This window comes from Brienomyrus brachyistius, chromosome 7 (genome assembly GCF_023856365.1).
Source record: "Brienomyrus brachyistius isolate T26 chromosome 7, BBRACH_0.4, whole genome shotgun sequence".
Lineage (NCBI taxonomy): Eukaryota > Metazoa > Chordata > Actinopteri > Osteoglossiformes > Mormyridae > Brienomyrus > Brienomyrus brachyistius.
The window spans coordinates 20,326,081-20,348,409 of record NC_064539.1 but is presented as its reverse complement, the minus strand read 5'-3'; the positions used below and the strand labels follow the sequence as shown (position 1 = coordinate 20,348,409).

The window sequence follows — 22,329 nt, the reverse complement described above, 5'->3', positions numbered from 1 at the left end:
GAATGGAGTCATTAGGCAATAGTTCTGCCCCCCATCCCTCCGTGTCCTGAAGCCTCGCAGCAGGCTGCTGTGCTGTGGAGGGATGACTAATGGATTCCTCTGAGAACGACGGAGCCCCGGGACTGAGAGACTAATGTTTTGTTTGGTATTAAAATGCGCAAGGCGACTAAACTCCTACTGAATTCTATAAAAACATTCGGAGAATAGTCTCATCAATCACGCCTCGCGGCACTGGGGCTGTCTGGTCCTGGGTAGAGCGGGATGGCTAGATGCCAGCCCACACGTGCATATGCACAAATATGCACGGGCGAAAAGTCACTCTGCACTATGCTGTGAAATATGGAATGTTTGAAGGTGTTTCAGAATGTAGGTGCACCTCAGACAAAGATCAATACATCATTGTTTCATGGATTACTTAAAAAGTAGTTAACAAATTACAACCATTATCATGCTTGAATTTTATGCTTGCTTAAAGGAATATTAGCAGTCCAATCTAAGCCTTAAATATATTTTCCTACAGGTTAAAATAAGGAGTATGTCAGATGAGCATTTTTGTGGCATAAAGCAGTTGCCTAGGGAATGTAGAGGTGAGCCAATGGCACGTCAGTACCCAGATTCCCACTATTCTGCTCATTTAAAGAAATGTGTTCACACCTGTTGTATAGGATGGTGAGTTTAAGCAAGGGCCAAAAGGCAGACTATTGGTGGAGAATCAGGGTCAGGCACACACGCACACACGCCTTCCCTCCTCTAATGCATTCTGGGATTGCTACAAAAAGTCACCCATGTCAAATACAGCATTGTACCGTGTGAAGTGTTGTGCACTATATGGGATGTTGCCATCAAAAATGCCAAAACGTAGTTTGTCGTGTGGGGTTGCACAGCTGAAAAGAGACTGAGGAGCTGCCCTTAGGGAGCCTTTCAGGGCTAAACTGTATTGGGGGGAATCTGTCCAATAAGGAAAACTGATCACATTGACAGTCCTTCCTTAAAGTACCAGAATGATGTTAGAGCAAAGTAACAGTTGGCTGTTTGGTTAATAAGATTGTCGGAAAATGTAGTAGCATCAGTACTACTATTGTATGTTTATAGGTAGCCCAACAAAAGTGTACTTTCTATAATTACGAAGATCCTATCTACTTTCAAGCGGGTTGTACCGGGCAAGTCTCAACAGGACAATACCAGTATTTCTAGGCAACTACGCAACGCTAGGCAACAGTTTCGTAAAGTGCGATGTAAAGAAGTCATCATTAGGTGTTTGCATGTAGCACAGTAATTTAGCGTGCGTATAAGGTTTCAGGGATGCCGGTGAACGTTTCATGTCTCTGCCCATGTTGTGTACTGGCGCTGCCGAGGCAACACCAATAGCACCACGATCCCTGTCAATTCTTTCAACTCCAGTGAGGAGTCTTCGGAACAGGCAGTATGCGTAGCCAATGATATTTGATGCTGTGTGACTGACAGAATAATTAACCAGTTACATTTTGCCGTTGTCACCGGCAAACTCACGAGACTAGTATATGAGCCCCGGCTGTTAGTCCGTTATAGAAGTGCGTTCGCTTTGCTGTGAGCGGCTTGTGGGCAAGTGGGTAATCTGTGTTACGCGCTTTTAAAGTGAAGCCTAATTCCGTTCTCTATTGAAAATGAGGGAGATTGTCCATCTGCAGGCTGGTCAGTGTGGAAACCAAATTGGAGCCAAGGTTTGTTGATAAAGCCCGCGAAAACAGTAGAATATGAATATGAGATTTATTTCCTTTAATCGGGTTTCAACCTATTTACAGAAAGTTAAGACTAAAAAAGGTTAATTGTTTATTGGCCGTGCGGCCGTTTCCTTCATTGCTGACGAGTCTGCTGGCGTAAGTAGGATACTTGTGAAGCACTATTTCGGAAGTTTGTTAAAGCACCTTAATCTCGCCGGACAGCTGGGTGACCGCTGTGCGCGCGGCCGCTCAGCCGCTTGTTGCTGGCTGTCATGGCGACCGGAGCGCGGCTTTGCCCTTTAGCCGGGATGAGCTCGGGTCGCTCCGCTGCCGTGTCGGACTGATGAAGTGGTTATTCTGTGTCCGCAGTTTTGGGAGGTGATCAGCGATGAGCACGGCATAGACCCCACCGGCACTTACCACGGCGACAGCGATCTCCAGCTGGAGAGGATCAATGTGTATTACAACGAGGCCACCGGTGAGTGGCCGCTGCTCTTTACGGGGACGTGTGCGGGGGGATTTCTGGCATTACTTTGCCTGGCTGTATTGCCCATCGTCTGCCCTTATCTTTCAGGGGGGAAGTATGTCCCCCGTGCCGTCCTTGTGGATCTGGAGCCGGGCACAATGGATTCTGTTCGGTCTGGACCCTTTGGGCAGGTGTTCAGACCGGACAACTTTGTCTTCGGTGAGTAGAACATGGTCATGGAATTACAAGTATTCCTCATGCTAAGTCTTTCAACGTGTATCTATGTGAGAGGCTTAACACTGGTAAGTTATCCTCTACCTGCTCCTTAACAGGCCAGAGTGGTGCCGGCAACAACTGGGCCAAAGGCCACTACACTGAGGGAGCAGAGCTGGTGGATTCAGTTCTGGATGTGGTGAGGAAGGAGGCAGAGAGCTGCGATTGTCTCCAGGGCTTCCAGCTCACCCACTCCCTGGGTGGGGGCACAGGCTCCGGCATGGGAACGCTGCTGATCAGCAAGATCCGTGAGGAGTACCCCGACCGCATCATGAACACCTTCAGCGTGGTGCCCTCCCCCAAGGTGTCGGACACTGTCGTCGAGCCCTACAACGCCACTCTGTCCGTGCACCAGCTAGTGGAGAACACTGACGAGACCTACTGTATCGACAACGAGGCGCTCTACGACATCTGCTTCCGCACGCTGAAGCTGACCACGCCCACCTATGGGGATCTCAACCACCTGGTGTCGGCCACCATGAGCGGCGTCACCACCTGCCTGCGCTTCCCCGGCCAGCTGAACGCTGACTTGCGGAAACTCGCTGTCAATATGGTCCCATTCCCCCGTTTGCATTTCTTCATGCCTGGGTTTGCGCCCCTCACCAGCAGGGGGAGCCAGCAGTACCGCGCCCTCACCGTACCTGAGCTCACCCAGCAGATGTTCGATGCCAAGAACATGATGGCGGCCTGTGACCCACGTCACGGTCGGTACCTGACTGTGGCCGCGGTCTTCCGTGGACGCATGTCCATGAAGGAGGTGGATGAGCAGATGCTGAACGTGCAGAACAAGAACAGCAGCTACTTTGTGGAGTGGATCCCCAATAACGTGAAGACTGCTGTCTGCGACATCCCCCCCCGTGGCCTGAAGATGGCCGCCACCTTCATCGGCAACAGCACGGCCATCCAGGAGCTCTTCAAGCGCATCTCGGAGCAGTTCACCGCCATGTTCAGGCGCAAGGCCTTCCTGCACTGGTACACTGGCGAGGGAATGGATGAGATGGAGTTCACTGAGGCGGAGAGCAACATGAACGACCTGGTATCTGAGTATCAGCAGTATCAGGATGCCACTGCTGAGGAGGAAGGGGAGTTTGAGGAGGAGGGTGAGGAGGAGCTGGCATGAAGGAATCTGGCTTTTGTTTTTTTTTTTTTTTTTCCCCCCAATTTATTTCTGTCCTTTTATGTACTGTCAACCTTTTTCAACAAGTTTAATAAAATGGATTGCATTTCAGTCTGTGAATCCTGAAAAAATTGTTTTTAACCTTGTCTTGCACAGTTGCTACACTTTCTTAATCCAATGAGTAGTTTGTGGATGCTGAAATTAAATATTGGTGTGCAGCTAGTTCAGCATCTGCTGCACAGACTACAGTGGGATTTTGATTGAATTAGTGACTGGGCTGGTAGATGAAATTTAATGTAGACAAATGCAAGGTAATCCATATGGGCAACAGAAATATAAAATACAGATGTTTTATGGGTTCCACTGGAATGAAAGAAGCTAACGATGAGAAAGACCTTGGTGTGTATGTTGATGCTTCCACGTCCCGTCTTGCCATTGGGGGGGAAGCAATTAAAATGGCCAATAGTTTCCCAATGATGAATTAGGGCGGCGACATCATAATCTTTCATTTAGTTTTTAAGGGTTTATTTCAGTAGCAGGGACACTTAGTCAGGGTTCAGGGAAAGATGAAGATAACAAAGTACAGAGACGGCCTGCTCCAGAATGCTCTGGACCTCAGACCTTCCAACAGGACAATGACTGTAAGCACAAAGCAATGATAATGCAGGTGTAGCTTTGGCACCACTCTGTAAGTTCTTGAGTGACTCAGAGCCTGAACTGATACATCTCCAGAGAGACCTGAAGATTGCTGTCCACTGACAGTCTCCATCCAACCTGACAAAGCATGAGAGGATCTACAGAGAAGAATGGCTGAATAGTGTGAGGCTTGTCAAGTTTAACCCAAGAACACCCAAACACTGTCAAATTAGTTTTACACCTTTGAAGGTTTCTTTACTCCACCATAATCTAATCCAGTTATTGAAGTGTGTCTATATATATATATATATATATATATATATATATATATATATATACACACATACACGGTACTCTCTTTCATTGATTTGTTTTATTTTTTTGTGAACATTTGGGGCCTTTGAGGAAGTTTCAGACAAAGCTGAATCTGAATCCTCTGCCACCAAGCAAAGACCGTAAGGCAAAGGACATTTACTTTTATTTATCACATGCTTCTGTCCAAAGTGATACACATGACAGGCAAATAGTATGCTACAAAAACATGGCTGTCAGGGAGTTGACTAGGCTGAGCTCCAGTTGGGGCAGGAGTTACACAACATGAAATAGTGCTTCATTCACCATTTGCACAAGTACATTGGAATGTGTCTCTTCGCCGACCCCATCTTGCTCTCCATGAGACACCTGCATATATGCTGGTGAGAGCAAGCTTGGGGGGTCAGAGCACAGGGTCAGCCAGTGTACAGCAGCCCTGGAACTGGGGGTAGGGGGCCCTGCTCACAGTCCCACAGACATGTGACTAAGTACCTAATTCCAAATATCTTTTAAGACAGGGGACACCCTGGATGGGATTGCAAGGCGTAAACTCATACACACATAGTCACACACTGAGCAATATTGAGACACTAGTTTGCATAAAACACATGTTCTTAGACAAACATACCAGTGGAGTACAGAGCACTCCACACACACACATACACGGATTGGATCTGGGATTCAAACCCATAGCCCTGCAGTTGCATGACTCACTGAGTCCCCGCGCTGCCAGGTAAGGGATTTATGTTAGCACTGATATTAATCATTAAATCTTGACGCGACTCTGCACGCGCTACGCTTGCGCAATGCCTCCCTGCAGGCAGCAGTTCTGTTTTTTCTTGTCTCTCATGCTTCTGGGTTCTATATCTGGGGCCGCAGACAGGAACTCGCCATAGAGTTCACTTCCTGTGTGACAGCTCCATTGGCATTCACGAAAAGCTGGCCTGTGGCGCATATCTTACACCGGAGTGACGACATGGCCTTCCGCATTTCAGGTGAGTGGTAGTCCTCACCCGGCACGATCGTTTGAAGTCTTATTTCTCAGGTCTGATCAAGGCGGTATGGAAAGAGCATGAACCTCAGGAGAAAAAAAACCCCAAATGGTACGAATGGTTTCTGCTCATCTTCCTGTGTTACTCTTTGCACTTCTGTTAGATGCTGAACCACATGATACTGTTTTTGTACATGTATTTGACCATTGACAAAGTTATATTTAAGTATGCATCCATTTATCTATCTATCTATGCCCCCTGTCATAGTATTTTTAACAGTTGAGGCAAATCCCATTATTACTAAAGGTTTCCTTAAAGACCATGTTTTAAACTTTCTTGGAAAAGGAGGGCAGCATTACCAGCCACTGCTAATGCGCTATGAGCTGCGTTGCAGCTGCTTTTGCAGCACTGTTTGCTACAGTTTTGCCATTAGCTATTCAGCAAGACGTCTTTCTTAATGTTCGGGAAGCCTTACAAAAACCATCAGCTTAGCATCGAAGTTACCAACCAGATTCACATTGAGGACAATGATGGATAGACGTGTAAGTAAAACTAGCTAACAGTTGTCGTAGAGACTTTGCAGTCATTGAGTGTTCTTGAAGGATAATACAGTTTTTCTCGATTGCTTTGGCACATTTCATGAAATATTCTCAAGACTACAGAGTATTTCTCAAAACATGCGTTTAGCACAACACTATGGTTTAGTTGCAAAACCCTATAACTCATGCAAAACAATTAACTAACGCCTGAATAGCAAATAATTCCACCAATGAATTAGTCAGTGACACCAAAATGAAAAGTACAATCGGCATCGTTTTAACTATGAGAGTCAAAATGTTTGGATATATTGTCAGTGTGTCAGTGTAAGTCTGCTCCTGAGCTCCACAATGCTGAACGATAGTCGGTTCCAACATTCTCATTGTCAGCAATACAAGAACAACAAAACGAAAATAAAAATGTAATTTATGAACCAAAAACACAAAAATGCTGTATCGCTGCAGTTTATAGAATGTACTCAGGCAACTGAAAACTGTGACAAACGATGAAATTTGTACAAAACCATTTCCATATATGTACTGTAACATTTGAAAATTTGTGTGATGCATTGAGAAATGATGTTCTGTGTGCAGAAATGTAATTATGGAGTAGGGATTACACTGTTGTTTTGCGAAATCTTAATAGTCATTTGAGAAATGCTCAAAAGCAATCGAGAAAAACTGTAATAGCCATAAGCCAGGCTAAGCCAAAGTCAGTCTGTGTGGGCAGGATGCAATCACAGAAGCCGGTCTCATTGAGGAGTGTCCGTTTACCGTGTTCTTGTTTGGCAGGTGGCTGTGTGTTAAAGTTTACAGCCACTTAACAGCAGCCCCAGGGCTCAACTTGCACTGCCAAATTGATCATGCCAGGTCTTCTGCCCCCTAACCCCCGAGACCAACAGTCCCAAAACTGCTGGAAACAGGGAAGCTGGGGGACTTGGGCTGCTAACTAGATGGACAGCCTCCAGGATTAGGTGATCAGAAGGTAGACTCAAGCACAGAAGACTGCAGAACCCAGACCAGGAACCTGGGAACCTAAAAGGGGCAAAACCACAAACCCAATAACACACTAAAAACCCACAAAGAAGGACATCAGCAGGACAGCACAATAGCTGTGGGACGCTGGCTACTTGGAATCATGGACCCCCAACATAGAAACAGACTAACCAGAATCCCCAAGGGAAAATGTCAGTCAACAAGCACCATGAACCCCAAGCCACTCTCACCACCAAACCAGTACCTGCTGGCTACTGACAGGCACAGAAGAAACAGGACTACACATGTAGAAAAGCCAGAAGACAGGTCACCACCAAGCCCCATAAGACAAACCTCTGAACAGGAAGCAACTGAGCCCTATGCGGCAATGATGATAAGTTTGGGCTATAATTGAACCCAGCCCAGAGCATCCTCACTTCCCTGATCAGCAAACCAGGGACAGGTGTGACACAATCGCTTACTTACATTAGTTACCAGTCACATTCTGTATTGGCTGAGTTTTCTTTCCGTTAAATTCTGTGCAGAGTCAGTAGTACCACAGTAGTTCACACCCTGTAGCCTTTACACCATCACCTATTTACTACTCTGGTATTGGTAGGTGATGCTCTAAGCTGCACACTAAGGTCCGTGTGATAAATAAAATCATCTGACTGGGCCTTTCGGCTCCGTACCGCTATAGCTACTTGTTCATATCACCGTTGTCATCACATTCCTGACTGTCTGATGACACATCAATCACTGAGTGACACATGTTTGCCGCTGTCAAAATGCTTCATGGAGAAACAATATTGAAAACAAAGGCATCCAGATTCTTTGGAAGTTCAGAAGCTGAACTGGTTTTGAGAAGGGGACGCTCACCAGGCCGTTCTCTGAGCACATGCACAGGGGTGTGTCAGTCCGCACATGTGTGTGAGAGAGAGATAGCGAGAAAGGAGGGATGGGGCCGAGGAGAATCGTGAACAGCTCCTGAGGGAGGGGCTTCCCGGGCCTCGATAAATAACTTTGTGACAGCGAGACAAAGAGGATCGGCAACAGACCACAGGTGCATAGCGGTGGACGGGAGGCCATTTGGACAGGCGGGCAGGTGTGTATCACACGGAGCAGTTAAACAGCGTTTCAGGAGAAGATGACAACAGTGCAGGATCTGCTGCTTCCCTGTCAGCCACTGCTTAAGCTTGTGTTTTTAAAAATAACGCCTCAAACTGGCAGGCAGAAGCTTTCCAGAAGAAGTGAACGTTCAGTAAAAGTATGTATTTTATTTGTTTTCCAGTTACAAAGATGAGGAAGAATATGACAGGTGAGTTCTTCTCCTTCTGTGTTCATTCAACAGCTGAATTGTCAGCTTTCTGATTTCATCCGCTGCCAACATTTGGATGCATCAGTCACCTGCTCTCGTGATCTCTACTCGTCCCATTCAGGAAGATCTCAGACTGCAGGAAGGTGTCTGAAAAAATCTATAATAGATTTCAAGAAAAGTTCAAAAGATTTAGTGATCAGTGTTGACACACCATGGCACACAACAATGAAATGTGTCCTCTTAATTTAACCCTTATGTGACATAGCATGGGGACAGCCTATTCAGTACCCAGGGAGCAGTGCTTGGGGGCAGTACTTGGCTCAGTATACCTCAACGGTGCCTTGCAGGTCAGACATTCAAACCTGCAGCCTTTTAATTACAAGTGTGCTTCCCTGACCATTAGTAGCCCATGGTAGTTCCTTTCTAAAAAGTACTTCTGTTTAGTTCAGAATCAATTTAACTGGCACATATGAAATGTGAGGCACAGCAAGCATTGTCCTTCACTGTTTGCAAGTTAAAAATATGTGTCGAGGTTTGAAACATCCATCTGGGTGAGAGCGATGAAGTGGTGCTTGAGTGTGGCAGCACTGGGACTCAGTGCCCCGCCCCCCCCCCCCCCCCCCCAGTCACACTCCCCTTCTCCTCAGACTTTGAGCGGGAGTTTCTGGAGGCCCACAACGCTTACCGGCAGGATCACGGGGCACCGCCACTGACGCTGAGCGGAGAGCTGTGTGTCTCCGCACAGAGCTGGGCCGATCACCTGCTTGCCATCAGGATGCTGAAGCACAACCCCCAGTCAGACAAGGGCGAGAATATCTTCTGTATGCAGAGCTCCAGTCCCATGAAGATCTCAGGTGACACCTCCACTTTTGGTCGGTGGGTGGGCAGGGTAAGGGCAGATGATGATGTTGAACTAAAAGCCATGATTTGGCAAACAAAAAAATCCTTTTCACAATTATTACTGTACAATAATACAATACTAATTAATACTAAAAATGATCATTAGCAAAAATGAGTGTCGTTATATCTTGATAGTATCTTGAATACACATCCTTAGCAAATCAGGTAATGAAGAAGTAACAGAACCGTTTAATCCAGCGATTAACGGGTTAAAGTAGAAACCAGTAAACTTCCTCGCCACTAGATTAACCGGCGCTTGAGTCTTTTTTTAGTTGCAGATTTTCTTATCCTCCAACATGCAGCTATGAAGGACACCTCCACCAGGGGGCAGCAGTTAGCAGCATACTTAGGACTATCAGGGACTAGAAACTGTTTCAAAGCCAGGAGGGGAATCAGCCTGCGATGCACTGAGATCCAGATCCACATTTCCAAGATTTTGAACCCCTCAGATAATTTTTCAAATGTTTATATCCATAAATACAGATTTCTTTAGAGCAATTAGTACAGAAAAATAATATACATAGTTATTGAATTACAGGTAGATCAAGCCTGGAAATGAAACTCACTCATTTGCCTGAGGTCTTTATTGTACTTGCCCTTGGATAAAGGGCAAGTACAATAAAATTAACACCAGTTCCCCAGCAAGTAAAAAAATATATAATGCTGGACTACATTTTTTACTCAAATACCATCCATCCATCCATCCATCCATCTATCCATCCAATCAACAATCCATCAGTTTTCTGAAACTACTTGTCCTATTTCAGAGTTAGGAGGGGTCCGGGGCCTACAGGTGTAAGATTGGGAACAACCCAGGATGGGGCGCCAACTCATCACAGGGCACACTCACACCATTCACTACTCAAATTCCCCAGTTGGCTATTAGCGAAAAAATTATGTTCCCACCAAAGAGAAATTGAATCAGCTCAACCAAAGGGGTTGAGGCTATCAGGTGCGAACGTCCTGGATGGTTCCCAGCAATTATTTATCAGCGGTGTAACTTTAATATTTGCATCTGCAGGGAAGCAGCCAGTGGAAAAGTGGTACAATGAGATCAAAGACTACAACTTCAGCAGGCCTGGATTTGCACCCAACACAGGTACCGCTCAGCCTGAAGGTCCCAGTCTGAACATCATTTTCTCTGACTTTGACTTTTGCGCTATACTGTAACTGCCCATGTTACCCCCCGTAGGTCATTTCACCCAGGTGGTGTGGAAGGATACTAAGGAGTTGGGGGTGGGCATTGCAACAGACGGGACTACCATCTTCGTGGTTGGCCAGTATTTGCCTCCAGGAAACATGAACGTCCAAAGCTATTTTGAGAGGAATGTCTTACCATCAGGTAGCTCTGCGAAGCAGGGGGTCCTGCCTTATATTTGCATGGAGAAATAACCAGAGGTGGACAGTTCAGGTCCAGAAAGCAAAAATCCAAGCAAAAATCGTATTTTAACCAACCAGTTTAGTACTCTGTGACTATGTCTCTTTATACTCAGCTGGGCCTCAGTATTTATTACCATTTAAACTAAGGCTCTGATTGGTTTACGTAACTGTAGCCATGCTAGTAACTAAGAAATGAATATGCATTATGACGGCAAACATGAATTGGAGGAGATAAGGATAAGTGTCCGGGGGAGTTCCTGCCTGCATATGCAGTTATGGGGTGTGTTCTGATAAACCTGTCACGGGGTCTCCAGCACAAGTCCTTTCTAAATGAAGGAATTCATTCTTGGCTTTTAGCGGGAAAAGTTAGTGGAAGCGACAGCAAGCTCCCCACTCCTACCACCAAGGGCACCACCAGCCCAACCGGCACAACTGGACTCTCTGCAAACACCGGCAACTTCGAGAAGGAGGCGCTAGAGGCCCACAATGCTCGGCGGCAGCAACACGGGGCACCACCTCTCAGCCTGGACCTGGACCTGTGCCGGGAGACGCAAAAGTGGGCCGAACACCTGGTACAGCAAAACGCTTTGCAGCATAGCGACACTGACCTGGGCGAGAACATCTTTTATAAGTGGTCCTCCAATAAAGCTCCAGTATCAGGTGAGATGGGCTTGGGGGCGGGACTGTGCTCTTAGGCGTGGTGCTGTGCTCTGGGGGCGGGGCTGTGCTCTTGGGGGTGGGGCTGTGCTCTTGGGGGTGGGACTGTGCTCTCGGGGGTTGGGCTGTTCTGATTCAGTGGGTGTGGTTTCGGGGGTTGGGAAGTTTGTGGTGGAAGAGGACATGGTTTTGGGTGGGATTGTTAGGCTAATGTGTCACATTGACTTTCATAAAAGATCTAAAGCCTGATTGGGTAACATGGGATTGGGTAACTCCATCCAATAATGAAATCTAGTCAGTGCTCACTTTATGCAATCATTAAAAAAGAACTAAAAGAAAAATCAGCTTCCACATGCTGATAGCAGGATAAACTGCGGTGTTCTTTGTCTCTGCCCGATTAAACAAGAAGCTAATGAACCCAGCATGAATAGTGACCCTAATTTGATATCAGTTTATATAGCATGTTAGCCTTGGCTGTAGCACAATCTGCAAAATCTGAATTTCAATAAAAGAAAACAGATGCTGTATATTTCATTCATTTATTGCGATAGGTCACTCTGTAACTCATTGATTTCCAATATCATTTAATAATAAATAAGTTAGAAATACTTAATTTCTTATTATTTTCTTTATTATTGAGGGAACTGGTGACATGTTATTGCAGAGAGCTGGGAATGTACAAAAGCTGATGGTTTAAGTGCATTTTAATGGTACCATTTTGGCATTTTGCAGGAAAAGACGCAGTGGAGTCCTGGTACAGTGAGATCAAGGACTATGATTTCAGCAAGTCTGGACATCAGGAGAAAACAGGTGAAGGACACACACACACACACACACATACAGACACACACACACACACACACACACATCCACATACAGACACACACACACACACACACACACCCACATACAGACATACACACACACACCCACATACATAAAACAAACACACACACATACACATACAGACAGACACACACACACACATACAGACAGACACACACACACATCCACATACAGACACATACACACACATCCACATACAGACACACATATACACACATATACACACACACACATACACACACACACATACATCCACATACACACACACATCCACATACAGTCACACACACACATACACACACACATCCACATACAGACACACACACACACATTCATACAGACACACACACATACAGACACACACACACACATTCATACAGACACACACAGTGTTCAGTCTCTCACTAGTAAGACTGATCCATCTTATTATAATTTGGTAGCAGAAACCAAATCCTTGGCTGTTTGAGGTCCACAGGTAATTAAGTTCAGTGCCATGAGGGGCGGGCAGGTTTCAATACCACCCTGGTGGCCTCCCATCTTTATCTAGACTTTATATACACACATGGCCTAATAACTAAACTGTTTGCATGTTCATATACAGTCACTTTTTGCAATAGCTCAAATTACATTGTGTTTAAATAGCAACAATTATTTAAAAGTCACATTTAATCAAAAATAAGAATACGAAATAACATGCATTGTAAAACAAAAGCAAACAGAAATATGTTATTGTCTTTACTTATTACTGGGTATTTGTGCTTGGGCATACGTAAGACCACATTGAAAATCTGGTAGTTTTTTCATTCGAGTTTTGCCATGCGCTAAGGCATACTGGCAGTTCACACTGGATCACTGGAATAAAAAAGTCCTATTTACTGATGAAGTCAAGGCTGAGATTTATGAGTGTATGCAAATGTATGATCATGCAGTTACATGATTCCTCAACTGCTGCCTAAATCAGGAATGAGAACAACAGACTGAGAAGGAGCAGGTCCTCAGTGACTCCATGTGCGGATTCAGGAGGTGATGCTGACACTCTCTGTCTCACAGGTCACTTCACTCAGGTGGTCTGGAAGGACTCTCAGGAAATGGGCATCGGCATGGCGACGGACGGAAAGGGGAAGGTGATTATGGTAGCCCGGGTACCGGCCAGCGGGGAACATCACCAACCCTGGCTACTATGAGCGAAATGTCCTCCCACCACAGAGTAAGGGGACAAGTGTGAAGCAAGCATCCACCGAACCAGACAAGGGGGTCATCAGAGACAGACGTAAATGGCTCATTTTAGTCTCCTATCTGCACATCTACGTTGGTCCATTAAAGCGTTTTAACCTGCAGTTATTTAAGACAGAACTTTATATAGATGCTCCTCAAAATAAGGTGGTGTTCTGTTCTGATGAACCCATCCTAAGTGGAAAATATCACAGGTTGAATATAACATTATATGATAAATGAAGAAGTAAATAAATAACTCCTGTCACTGAATGAGTAAATAAATAATTACCGTGACTAACTAAACACCAGTCATTGAAAAGTAGGTAAATGAATACAAGTTTCTTTGGTTAAACACAGAGAAAAATACCACAAAAAATTGTTAACCATTATATGACCATAATGGGATGTGGATGTGATTTGAAATGTTGGCAAATGTGGGAAAATGTGCATGCAGTTATGCAGTTATGGGGTGTTTTCTAATAAACCTCTCACGGGGTCCCCACCTGCCCCCCACCACAAGTCCTTATTAAATAAAGGAATCCTCTCCTTGGGTTTCAGAAGGAGGAGGGAGCGGAGGTGACAGAAAGCCCCCCACCCTTACCACCAAGGACACCAGCAGCCCAACCGGGACAACTGGACTCTCTGTCACCACCGCCAACTTCCAGAAGGAGGCGCTGGAGGCCCACAATGCTCGGCGGCAGCAACACGGGGCACCACCACTCAGCCTGGACCTGGGCCTGTGCCGGGAGACGCAGAAGTGGGCCGAACACCTGGTACAGCAAAACGCTTTGCAGCATAGCGACACTGACCTGGGCGAGAACATCTTTTATAAGTGGTCATCCAATAAAGCTCCAGTATCAGGTGAGACAGGTTTGCGGGCGGGACTGTGCTTTTGGGGGGGGGGGGGGGGGGGGGGGGGGCTATTCTGATACAGTGGGTGTGGTTTTGGAGGTTCAGAAGTCTGGGGCGGGGGGGGGGTAGAGGACATGGCTTTGGGTGGGATTGTTAGGCTAATGTGTCACATTGACTTTCATAAAAGATCTAAAGCCTGATTGGGTAACATGGAATAAACTCCATCCAATAATGAAATCTAGTCAGTGCTCACTTTTTGCAATTATTAACTGAAAAAGAACTAAAAGAAAAATCTGCTTCCACATGCTGATAGCAGGATAAACTGCTGTGTTCTTTGTCTCTGCCTGATTAAACAAGAAGCTAATGAACCCAGCATGAATGGTGACCCTAATTTGATATCAGTTTATATAGCATGTTAGCCTTGACTGTACCCAATCTGCAAAACCTGTAAAACCTGTAAAAGATAACAGATGCTGTATATTTCATTCATTTATTGTGATAGGTCACTCCGTTACTCATTGATTTAAAATATCATTTAATAATAAATAAGTTAGAAATACTTAATTTCTTATTATTTCCTTTATTATTGAGGGAACTGGTGACATGTTTTTGCACAGAGCTGGGAATGTACAAAAGCTGATGGTTTAATTGCATTTTAATGGTACCATTTTGGCATTTTGCAGGAAAAGACGCAGTGGAGTCCTGGTACAGTGAGATCAAGGACTATGATTTCAGCAAGTCTGGATATCAGGAGAAAACAGGTGAAGGACACACACACACACACACATACAGACACACACACACACACATCCACATACAGACACACACACACACACCCACATACAGACATACACACACACACACACCCACATACATAAAACAAACACACACACATACACATACAGACAGACACACACACAAACAGACAGACACACACACACATACACACACACACATACATCCACATACACACACACATCCACATTCAGTCACACACACACATACACACACACACATACACACACACACATCCACATACACACACACATCCACATACAGACACACACACACACATTCATACAGACACACACACACATACAGACACACACACACACATTCATACAGACACACACAGTGTTCAGTCTCTCACTAGTAAGACTGATCCATCTTATTATAATTTGGTAGCAGAAACCAAATCCTTGGCTGTTTGAGGTCCACAGGTAATTAAGTTCAGTGCCATGAGGGGCGGGCAGGTTTCAATACCACCCTGGTGACCCCCCCATCTTTATCTAGACTTTATATACACACATGGCCTAATAACTAAACTGTTTGCATGTTCATATACAGTCACTTTTTGCAATAGCTCAAATTACATTGTGTTTAAATAGCAACAATTATTTAAAAGTCACATTTAATCAAAAATAAGAATACGAAATAACATGCATTTTAAAACAAAAGCAAACAGAAATATGTTATTGTCTTTACTTATTACTGGGTATTTGTGCTTGGGCATACGTAAGACCACATTGAAAATCTGGTAGTTTTTTCATTCGAGTTTTGCCATGCGCTAAGGCATACTGACAGTTCACACTGGATCACTGGAATAAAAAAGTCCTATTTACTGACAAAGTCAAGGCTGAGATTTATGAGTGTATGCAAATGTATGATCATGCAGTTACATGATTCCTTAACTGCTGCCCAAATCAGGAATGAGAACAACAGACAGAGAAGGAGCAGGTCCTCTGTGACTCCATGTGTGGATTCAGGAGGTGATGCTGACGCTCTCTGTCTCACAGGTCACTTCACTCAGGTGGTCTGGAAGGACTCTCAGGAAATGGGCATCGGCATGGCGACGGACGGAAAGGGGAAGGTGATTATGGTAGCCCGGGTACCGGCCAGCGGGGAACATCACCAACCCTGGCTACTATGAGCGAAATGTCCTCCCACCACAAAGTAAGGGGACAAGTGTGAAGCAAGCATCCACCGAACCAGACAAGGGGGTCATCAGAGACAGACGTAAATGGCTCATTTTACTCTCCTATCTGCACATCTACGTTGGTCCATTAAAGCATTTTAACCTGCAGTTATTTAAGACAGAACTTTATATAGATGCTCCTCAAAATAGGGTGGGGTTCTGTTCTGATGAACCCATCCTAAGTGGAAAATATCACAGGTTGAATATAATATTATATGATAAATGAACAAGTAAATAAATAACTCCTGTCACTGAATGAGAAAATAAATAATTACTGTGCCTAACTAAACACCAGCCATTGAAAAGTAGGTAAATGAATACAAGTTTATTTTGTTAAACACAGAGAAAAATACCACAAAAAATTGTTAAACATCATATGACCATAATGGGATGTGGATGTGATTTGAAATGTTGGCAAATGTGGGAAAATGTGCATGCAGTTATGCAGTTATGGGGTGTTTTCTAATAAACCTCTCACGGGGTCCCCACCTGCCCCCCACCACAAGTCCTTGCTAAATAAAGGAATCCTCTCCTTGGGTTTCAGAAGGAGGGGGGAGCGGAGGTGACAGAAAGCCCCCCACCCCTACCACCAAGGACACCAGCAGCCCAACCGGGACAACTGGACTCTCTGTCACCACCGCCAACTTCCAGAAGGAGGCGCTGGAGGCCCACAATGCTCGGCGGCAGCAACACAGGGCACCACCACTCAGTCTGGACCTGGGCCTGTGCCGGGAGACGCAGAAGTGGGCCGAACACCTGGTACAGCAAAACGCTTTGCAGCATAGTGACACTGACCTGGGCGAGAACATCTTTTATAAGTGGTCATCCAATAAAGCTCCAGTATCAGGTGAGACAGGTTTGGGGGCGGGACTGTGCTTTTTTTTTGGGGGGGGGGGGGAGAGGACATGGCTTTGGGTGGGATTGTTAGGCTAATGTGTCACATTGACTTTCATAAAAGATCTAAAGCCTGATTGGGTAACATGGAATAAACTCCATCCAATAATGAAATCTAGTCAGTGCTCACTTTATGCAATCATTAACTGAAAAAGAACTAAAAGAAAAATCTGCTTCCACATGCTGATAGCAGGATAAACTGCTGTGTTCTTTGTCTCTGCCCGATTAAACAAGAAGCTAATGAACCCAGCATGATTGGTGACTCTAATTTGATATCAGTTTATATAGCATGTTAGCTATGGCTGTAGCACAATCTGCAAAATCTGAATTTCAGTAAAAGAAAACAGATGCTGTATATTTCATTCATTTATTGCGATAGGTCACTCTGTTACTCATTGATTTAAAATATCATTTAATAATAAATAAGTTAGAAATACTTAATTTCTTATCATTTCCTTTATTATTGAGGGAAATGGTGAAACGTTATTGCGCAGAGCTGGGAATGTACAAAAGCTGATGGATTAAGTGCATTTTAATGGTACCATTTTGGCATTTTGCAGGAAAAGACGCAGTGGAGTCCTGGTACAGTGAGATCAAGGACTATGATTTCAGCAAGTCTGGATATCAGGAGAAAACAGGTGAAGGACACACACACACACATACAGACACACACACACACACATCCACATACAGACACACACACACACATACAGACACACACACACACACATACAGACACACACACACACACACACACACACATACAGACACACACACACACACACACATACATAAACCAAACACACACACATACACATACAGACAGACACACACACACTCATACAGACACACACACACACATTTATACAGACACACACAGTATTCAGTCTCTCACTAGTAACACTGATCCATCTTATTATAATTTCGTAACAGAAACCAAATCCTTGGCTGTTTGAGGTCCACAGGTAATTAAGTTCAGTGCCATGAGGGGCGGGCAGGTTTCAATACCACCCTGTTGACCCCCCCATCTTTATCTAGACTTTATATACACACATGGCCTAATAACTAAACTGTTTGCATGTTCATATGCAGTCATGTTTTGCAATTGCTTAAATTACATTGTGTTTAAATAGCAACAATTATTTAAAAGTCACATTTAAGCAAAAATAAGAATATGAAATAACATGCATTTTAAAATAAAAGTAAACAGAAAAAATGCTATTGTCTTTACTTATTACTGGGTATTTGTGCTTGGGCATACGTAAGACCACATTGAAAATCTGGTAGTTTTTTCTTTCGAGTTTTGCCATGCGCTAAGGCATACTGGCAGTTCACACTGGATCACTGGAATAAAAAAGTCCTATTTACTGACAAAGTCAAGGCTGAGATTTATGAGTGTATGCAAATGTATGATCATGCAGTTACATGATTCCTCAACTGCTGCCCTAATCAGGAATGAGAACAACAGACAGAGAAGGAGCAGGTCCTCTGTGACTCCATGTGCCGATTCAGGAGGTGATGCTGACACTCTCTGTCTCACAGGTCACTTCACTCAGGTGGTCTGGAAGGACTCTCAGGAAATGGGCATCGGCATGGCGACGGACGGAAAGGGGAAGGTGATTATGGTAGCCCGGTACCGGCCAGCGGGGAACATCACCAACCCTGGCTACTATGAGCGAAATGTCCTCCCACCACAAAGTAAGGGGACAAGTGTGAAGCAAGCATCCACCGAACCAGACAAGTGGGTCATCAAAGACAGACGTAAATGGCTCATTTTACTCTCCTATCTGCACATCTACGTTGGTCCATTAAAGCATTTTAACCTGCAGTTATTTAAGACAGAACTTTATATAGATGCTCCTCAAAATAGGGTGGGGTTCTGTTCTGATGAACCCATCCTAAGTGGAAAATATCACAGGTTGAATATAATATTATATGATAAATGAACAAGTAAATAAATAACTCCTGTCACTTAATGAGAAAATAAATAATTACTGTGACAAACTAAACACCAGCCATTGAAAAGTAGGTAAATGAATACAAGTTTATTTGGTTAAAAACAGAGAAAAATACCACAAAAAATTGTTAAACATCATATGACCATAATAGGATGTGGATGTGATTTGAAATGTTGGCAAATGTGGGAAAATGTGCATGCAGTTATGCAGTCATGGGGTGTTTTCGAATAAACCTCTCACGGGGTCCCCACCTGCCCCCCACCACAAGTCCTTACTAAATAAAGGAATCCTCTCCTTGGGTTTCAGAAGGAGGAGGGAGCGGAGGTGACAGAAAGCCCCCCACCCTTACCACCAAGGACACCAGCAGCCCAACCGGGACAACTGGACTCTCTGCAAACACCGCCAACTTCCAGAAGGAGGCGCTGGAGGCCCACAATGCTCGGCGGCAGCAACACAGGGCACCCCCACTCAGCCTGGACCTGGGCCTGTGCCGGGAGACGCAGAAGTGGGCCGAACACCTGGTACAGCAAAACGCTTTGCAGCATAGCGACACTGACCTGGGCGAGAACATCTTTAATAAGTGGACATCCAATAAAGCTCCAGTATCAGGTGAGACAGGTTTGCGGGCGGGACTGTGCTTTTGGGGGGGGGGGGGGGGGGGGCTATTCTGATGCAGTGGGTGTGGTTTTGGAGGTTCAGAAGTCTGGGGGGGGGGAGAGAGGACATGGCTTTGGGTGGGATTGTTAGGCTAATGTGTCACATTGACTTTCATAAAAGATCTAAAGCCTGATTGGGTAACATGGAATAAACTCCATCCAATAATGAAATCTAGTCAGTGCTCACTTTATGCAATCATTAACTGAAAAAGAACTAAAAGAAAAATCTGCTTCCACATGCTGATAGCAGGATAAACTGCTGTGTTCTTTGTCTCTGCCCGATTAAACAAGAAGCTAATGAACCCAGCATGAATAGTGACCCTAATTTGATATCAGTTTATATAGCATGTTAGCTATGGCTGTAGCACAATCTGCAAAATCTGAATTTCAGTAAAAGAAAACAGATGCTGTATATTTCATTCATTTATTGCGATAGGTCACTCCGTTACTCATTGATTTCCAATATCATTTAATAATTAATAAGTTAGAAATACTTAATTTCTTATCATTTCCTTTATTATTGAGGGAAATGGTGAAACGTTATTGCGCAGAGCTGGGAATGTACAAAAGCTGATGGATTAAGTGCATTTTAATGGTACCATTTTGGCATTTTGCAGGAAAAGACGCAGTGGAGTCCTGGTACAGTGAGATCAAGGACTATGATTTCAGCAAGTCTGGATTTCAGAAAAAAGCAGGTGAAGTGCAAACACACACACACACACACACATCCACATACAGACACACACACACACACACACATACAGACACATACACACACACACACACACACACACACACACACACACACATACAGACACACACGCACACACATTCATACAGACACACACAGTGTTCAGTCTCTCACTAGTAGCACTGATCCATTTTACTATAATTTGGTAGCAGAAACCAAATCCTTGGCTGTTTGAGGTCCACAGGTAATTAAGTTCAGTGCCATGAGGGGCGGGCAGGTTTCAATATCACCCTGGTGACCCCCCACCTTTATCTAGACTTTATATACACACATGGCCTAATAACTAAACTGTCTGCATGTTCATATGCAGAATCTTTTTTGCAATAGCTTAAATTACATCGTGTTTAAATAGCAACAATTGTTTAAAAGTCACATTTAAGCAAAAATAAGAATACAAAATAACATGCATTTTAAAACAAAAGCAAACAGAAAAAAATTTATTGTCTTTACTTATTACTGGGTATTTGTGCTTGGGCATACGTAAGACCACATTGAAAATCTGGTAGTTTTTTCATCCGAGTTTTGCCATGCGCTAAGGCATACTGGCAGTTCACACTGGATCACTGGAATAAAAAAGTCCTATTTACTGACAAAGCCAAGGCTGAGATTTATGAGTGTATGCAAATGTATGATCATGCAGTTACATGATTCCTCAACTGCTGCCCAAATCAGGAATGAGAACAACAGACAGAGAAGGAGCAGGTCCTCTGTGACTCCATGTGCGGATTCAGGAGGTGATGCTGACGCTCTCTGTCTCACAGGTCACTTCACTCAGGTGGTCTGGAAGGACTCTCAGGAAATGGGCATCGGCATGGCGACGGACGGAAAGGGGAAGGTGATTATAGTAGCCCGGTACCGGCCAGCGGGGAACATCACCAACCCTGGCTACTATGAGCGAAATGTCCTCCCACCACAGAGTAAGGGGACATACTAACTTACTCAGTCCCTCTCTTAGTAAAGCTCTGCTTACAATCTGTCCTCTCAACTTGGTAACTTGGAATATCTGTGTAATTGCCTTCCAGGTGAAAAGAATTAACCCTTTCATGCATGAATTATGAGTCAAATTTATTTGCTCTCTTGTTTTGTTTTTCATGGAAAAAGAACATATTTTAATATTTTTCTGTCTCTGTAATATTTTAAAAATCATCCAGATGCCCACTCCAGTGGACAGCAGGCGTTTGCGACATTACAATACTATAATGGCGACATTGTATTGCTACAATAATAGATACATTTACCAACGAAATTCATTGTCATTTCATTGTTACTTTATGAAAGCTGTGATGGAACTTAGAAAGCTTGATATTTTTGCGTGCTATTTTTACATTTTTAACATGGACTTCCCAATAAAACTAAAAATATGAAAGCCACTACGGTTCTTCAACTAACAAATGTTTTTGGCTGCGGTGAAGTTTATTGTTTCCGGGCGGTATTTATAAGGGATGCATTTTCACGGGGGAGGGGGCGGGAGTTTCTGTGGTTACAGGGAAGGAGGCACAGGTGAATCTACACTCCTGCCACCACTGGAAATGTATCACTTCCTTATATGAAATGATATTCTGAATGATTATTACATTTAGTTAGGGATGTCCATTTCGTATTTTTTGTCAACCATAGTCGACATTCGTTAACCGTCAACAAGGGAAAATAAAGTACGCAGGGATGCATATCCGTCACCAAATACCAAAAAATGCTTTAGAAAATAAATGTACTTTGTTTTTTTTTTTCAAGTGCAAACACTTCATGACTTGTGTAAATAGTCATAAACAAGTTGCCAGACTTTGCAACGAACAAAACATACGTACAAAATGAGCCAAACACGTCATTGTACTGCGCCAACGGCGCTTAACTGGAGTAACAGGTGTTACGGAAAATTCAATTCCCACGTGTTCCTTCTCGTTCGCTGATTTGTGATTCTTA

The 22,329-nt window shown here is 44.2% G+C and overlaps 2 protein-coding genes across 2 annotated transcripts; both read left to right on the top strand.

The window, feature by feature from the left end:
• The first annotated feature begins 1,522 nt into the window (after positions 1-1,522).
• LOC125746027 (tubulin beta-4B chain) lies at positions 1,523-3,667 on the top strand. Its single transcript, XM_049019563.1, has 4 exons — positions 1,523-1,700; positions 2,070-2,178; positions 2,275-2,385; positions 2,499-3,667. Exons 1-4 carry the CDS (start codon positions 1,644-1,646, stop codon positions 3,557-3,559), a joined length of 1,338 nt encoding a protein of 445 aa, XP_048875520.1. The 5' UTR covers positions 1,523-1,643; the 3' UTR covers positions 3,560-3,667.
• Positions 3,668-5,386: 1,719 nt separating this feature from the next.
• On the top strand, positions 5,387-21,779 carry LOC125746025 (uncharacterized). The gene is given in 19 exon segments (XM_049019560.1): positions 5,387-5,499; positions 8,299-8,325; positions 8,952-9,179; positions 10,247-10,324; positions 10,418-10,567; positions 10,963-11,265; positions 11,995-12,072; positions 13,159-13,250; positions 13,252-13,378; positions 13,882-14,184; positions 14,859-14,936; positions 15,972-16,063; positions 16,065-16,191; positions 16,695-16,997; positions 17,605-17,682; positions 18,587-18,805; positions 19,309-19,611; positions 20,276-20,353; positions 21,171-21,779. Coding segments are annotated over 19 exon segments (2,856 nt in total). The 5' UTR covers positions 5,387-5,480; the 3' UTR covers positions 21,344-21,779.
• The last annotated feature ends 550 nt before the right edge of the window (positions 21,780-22,329 follow it).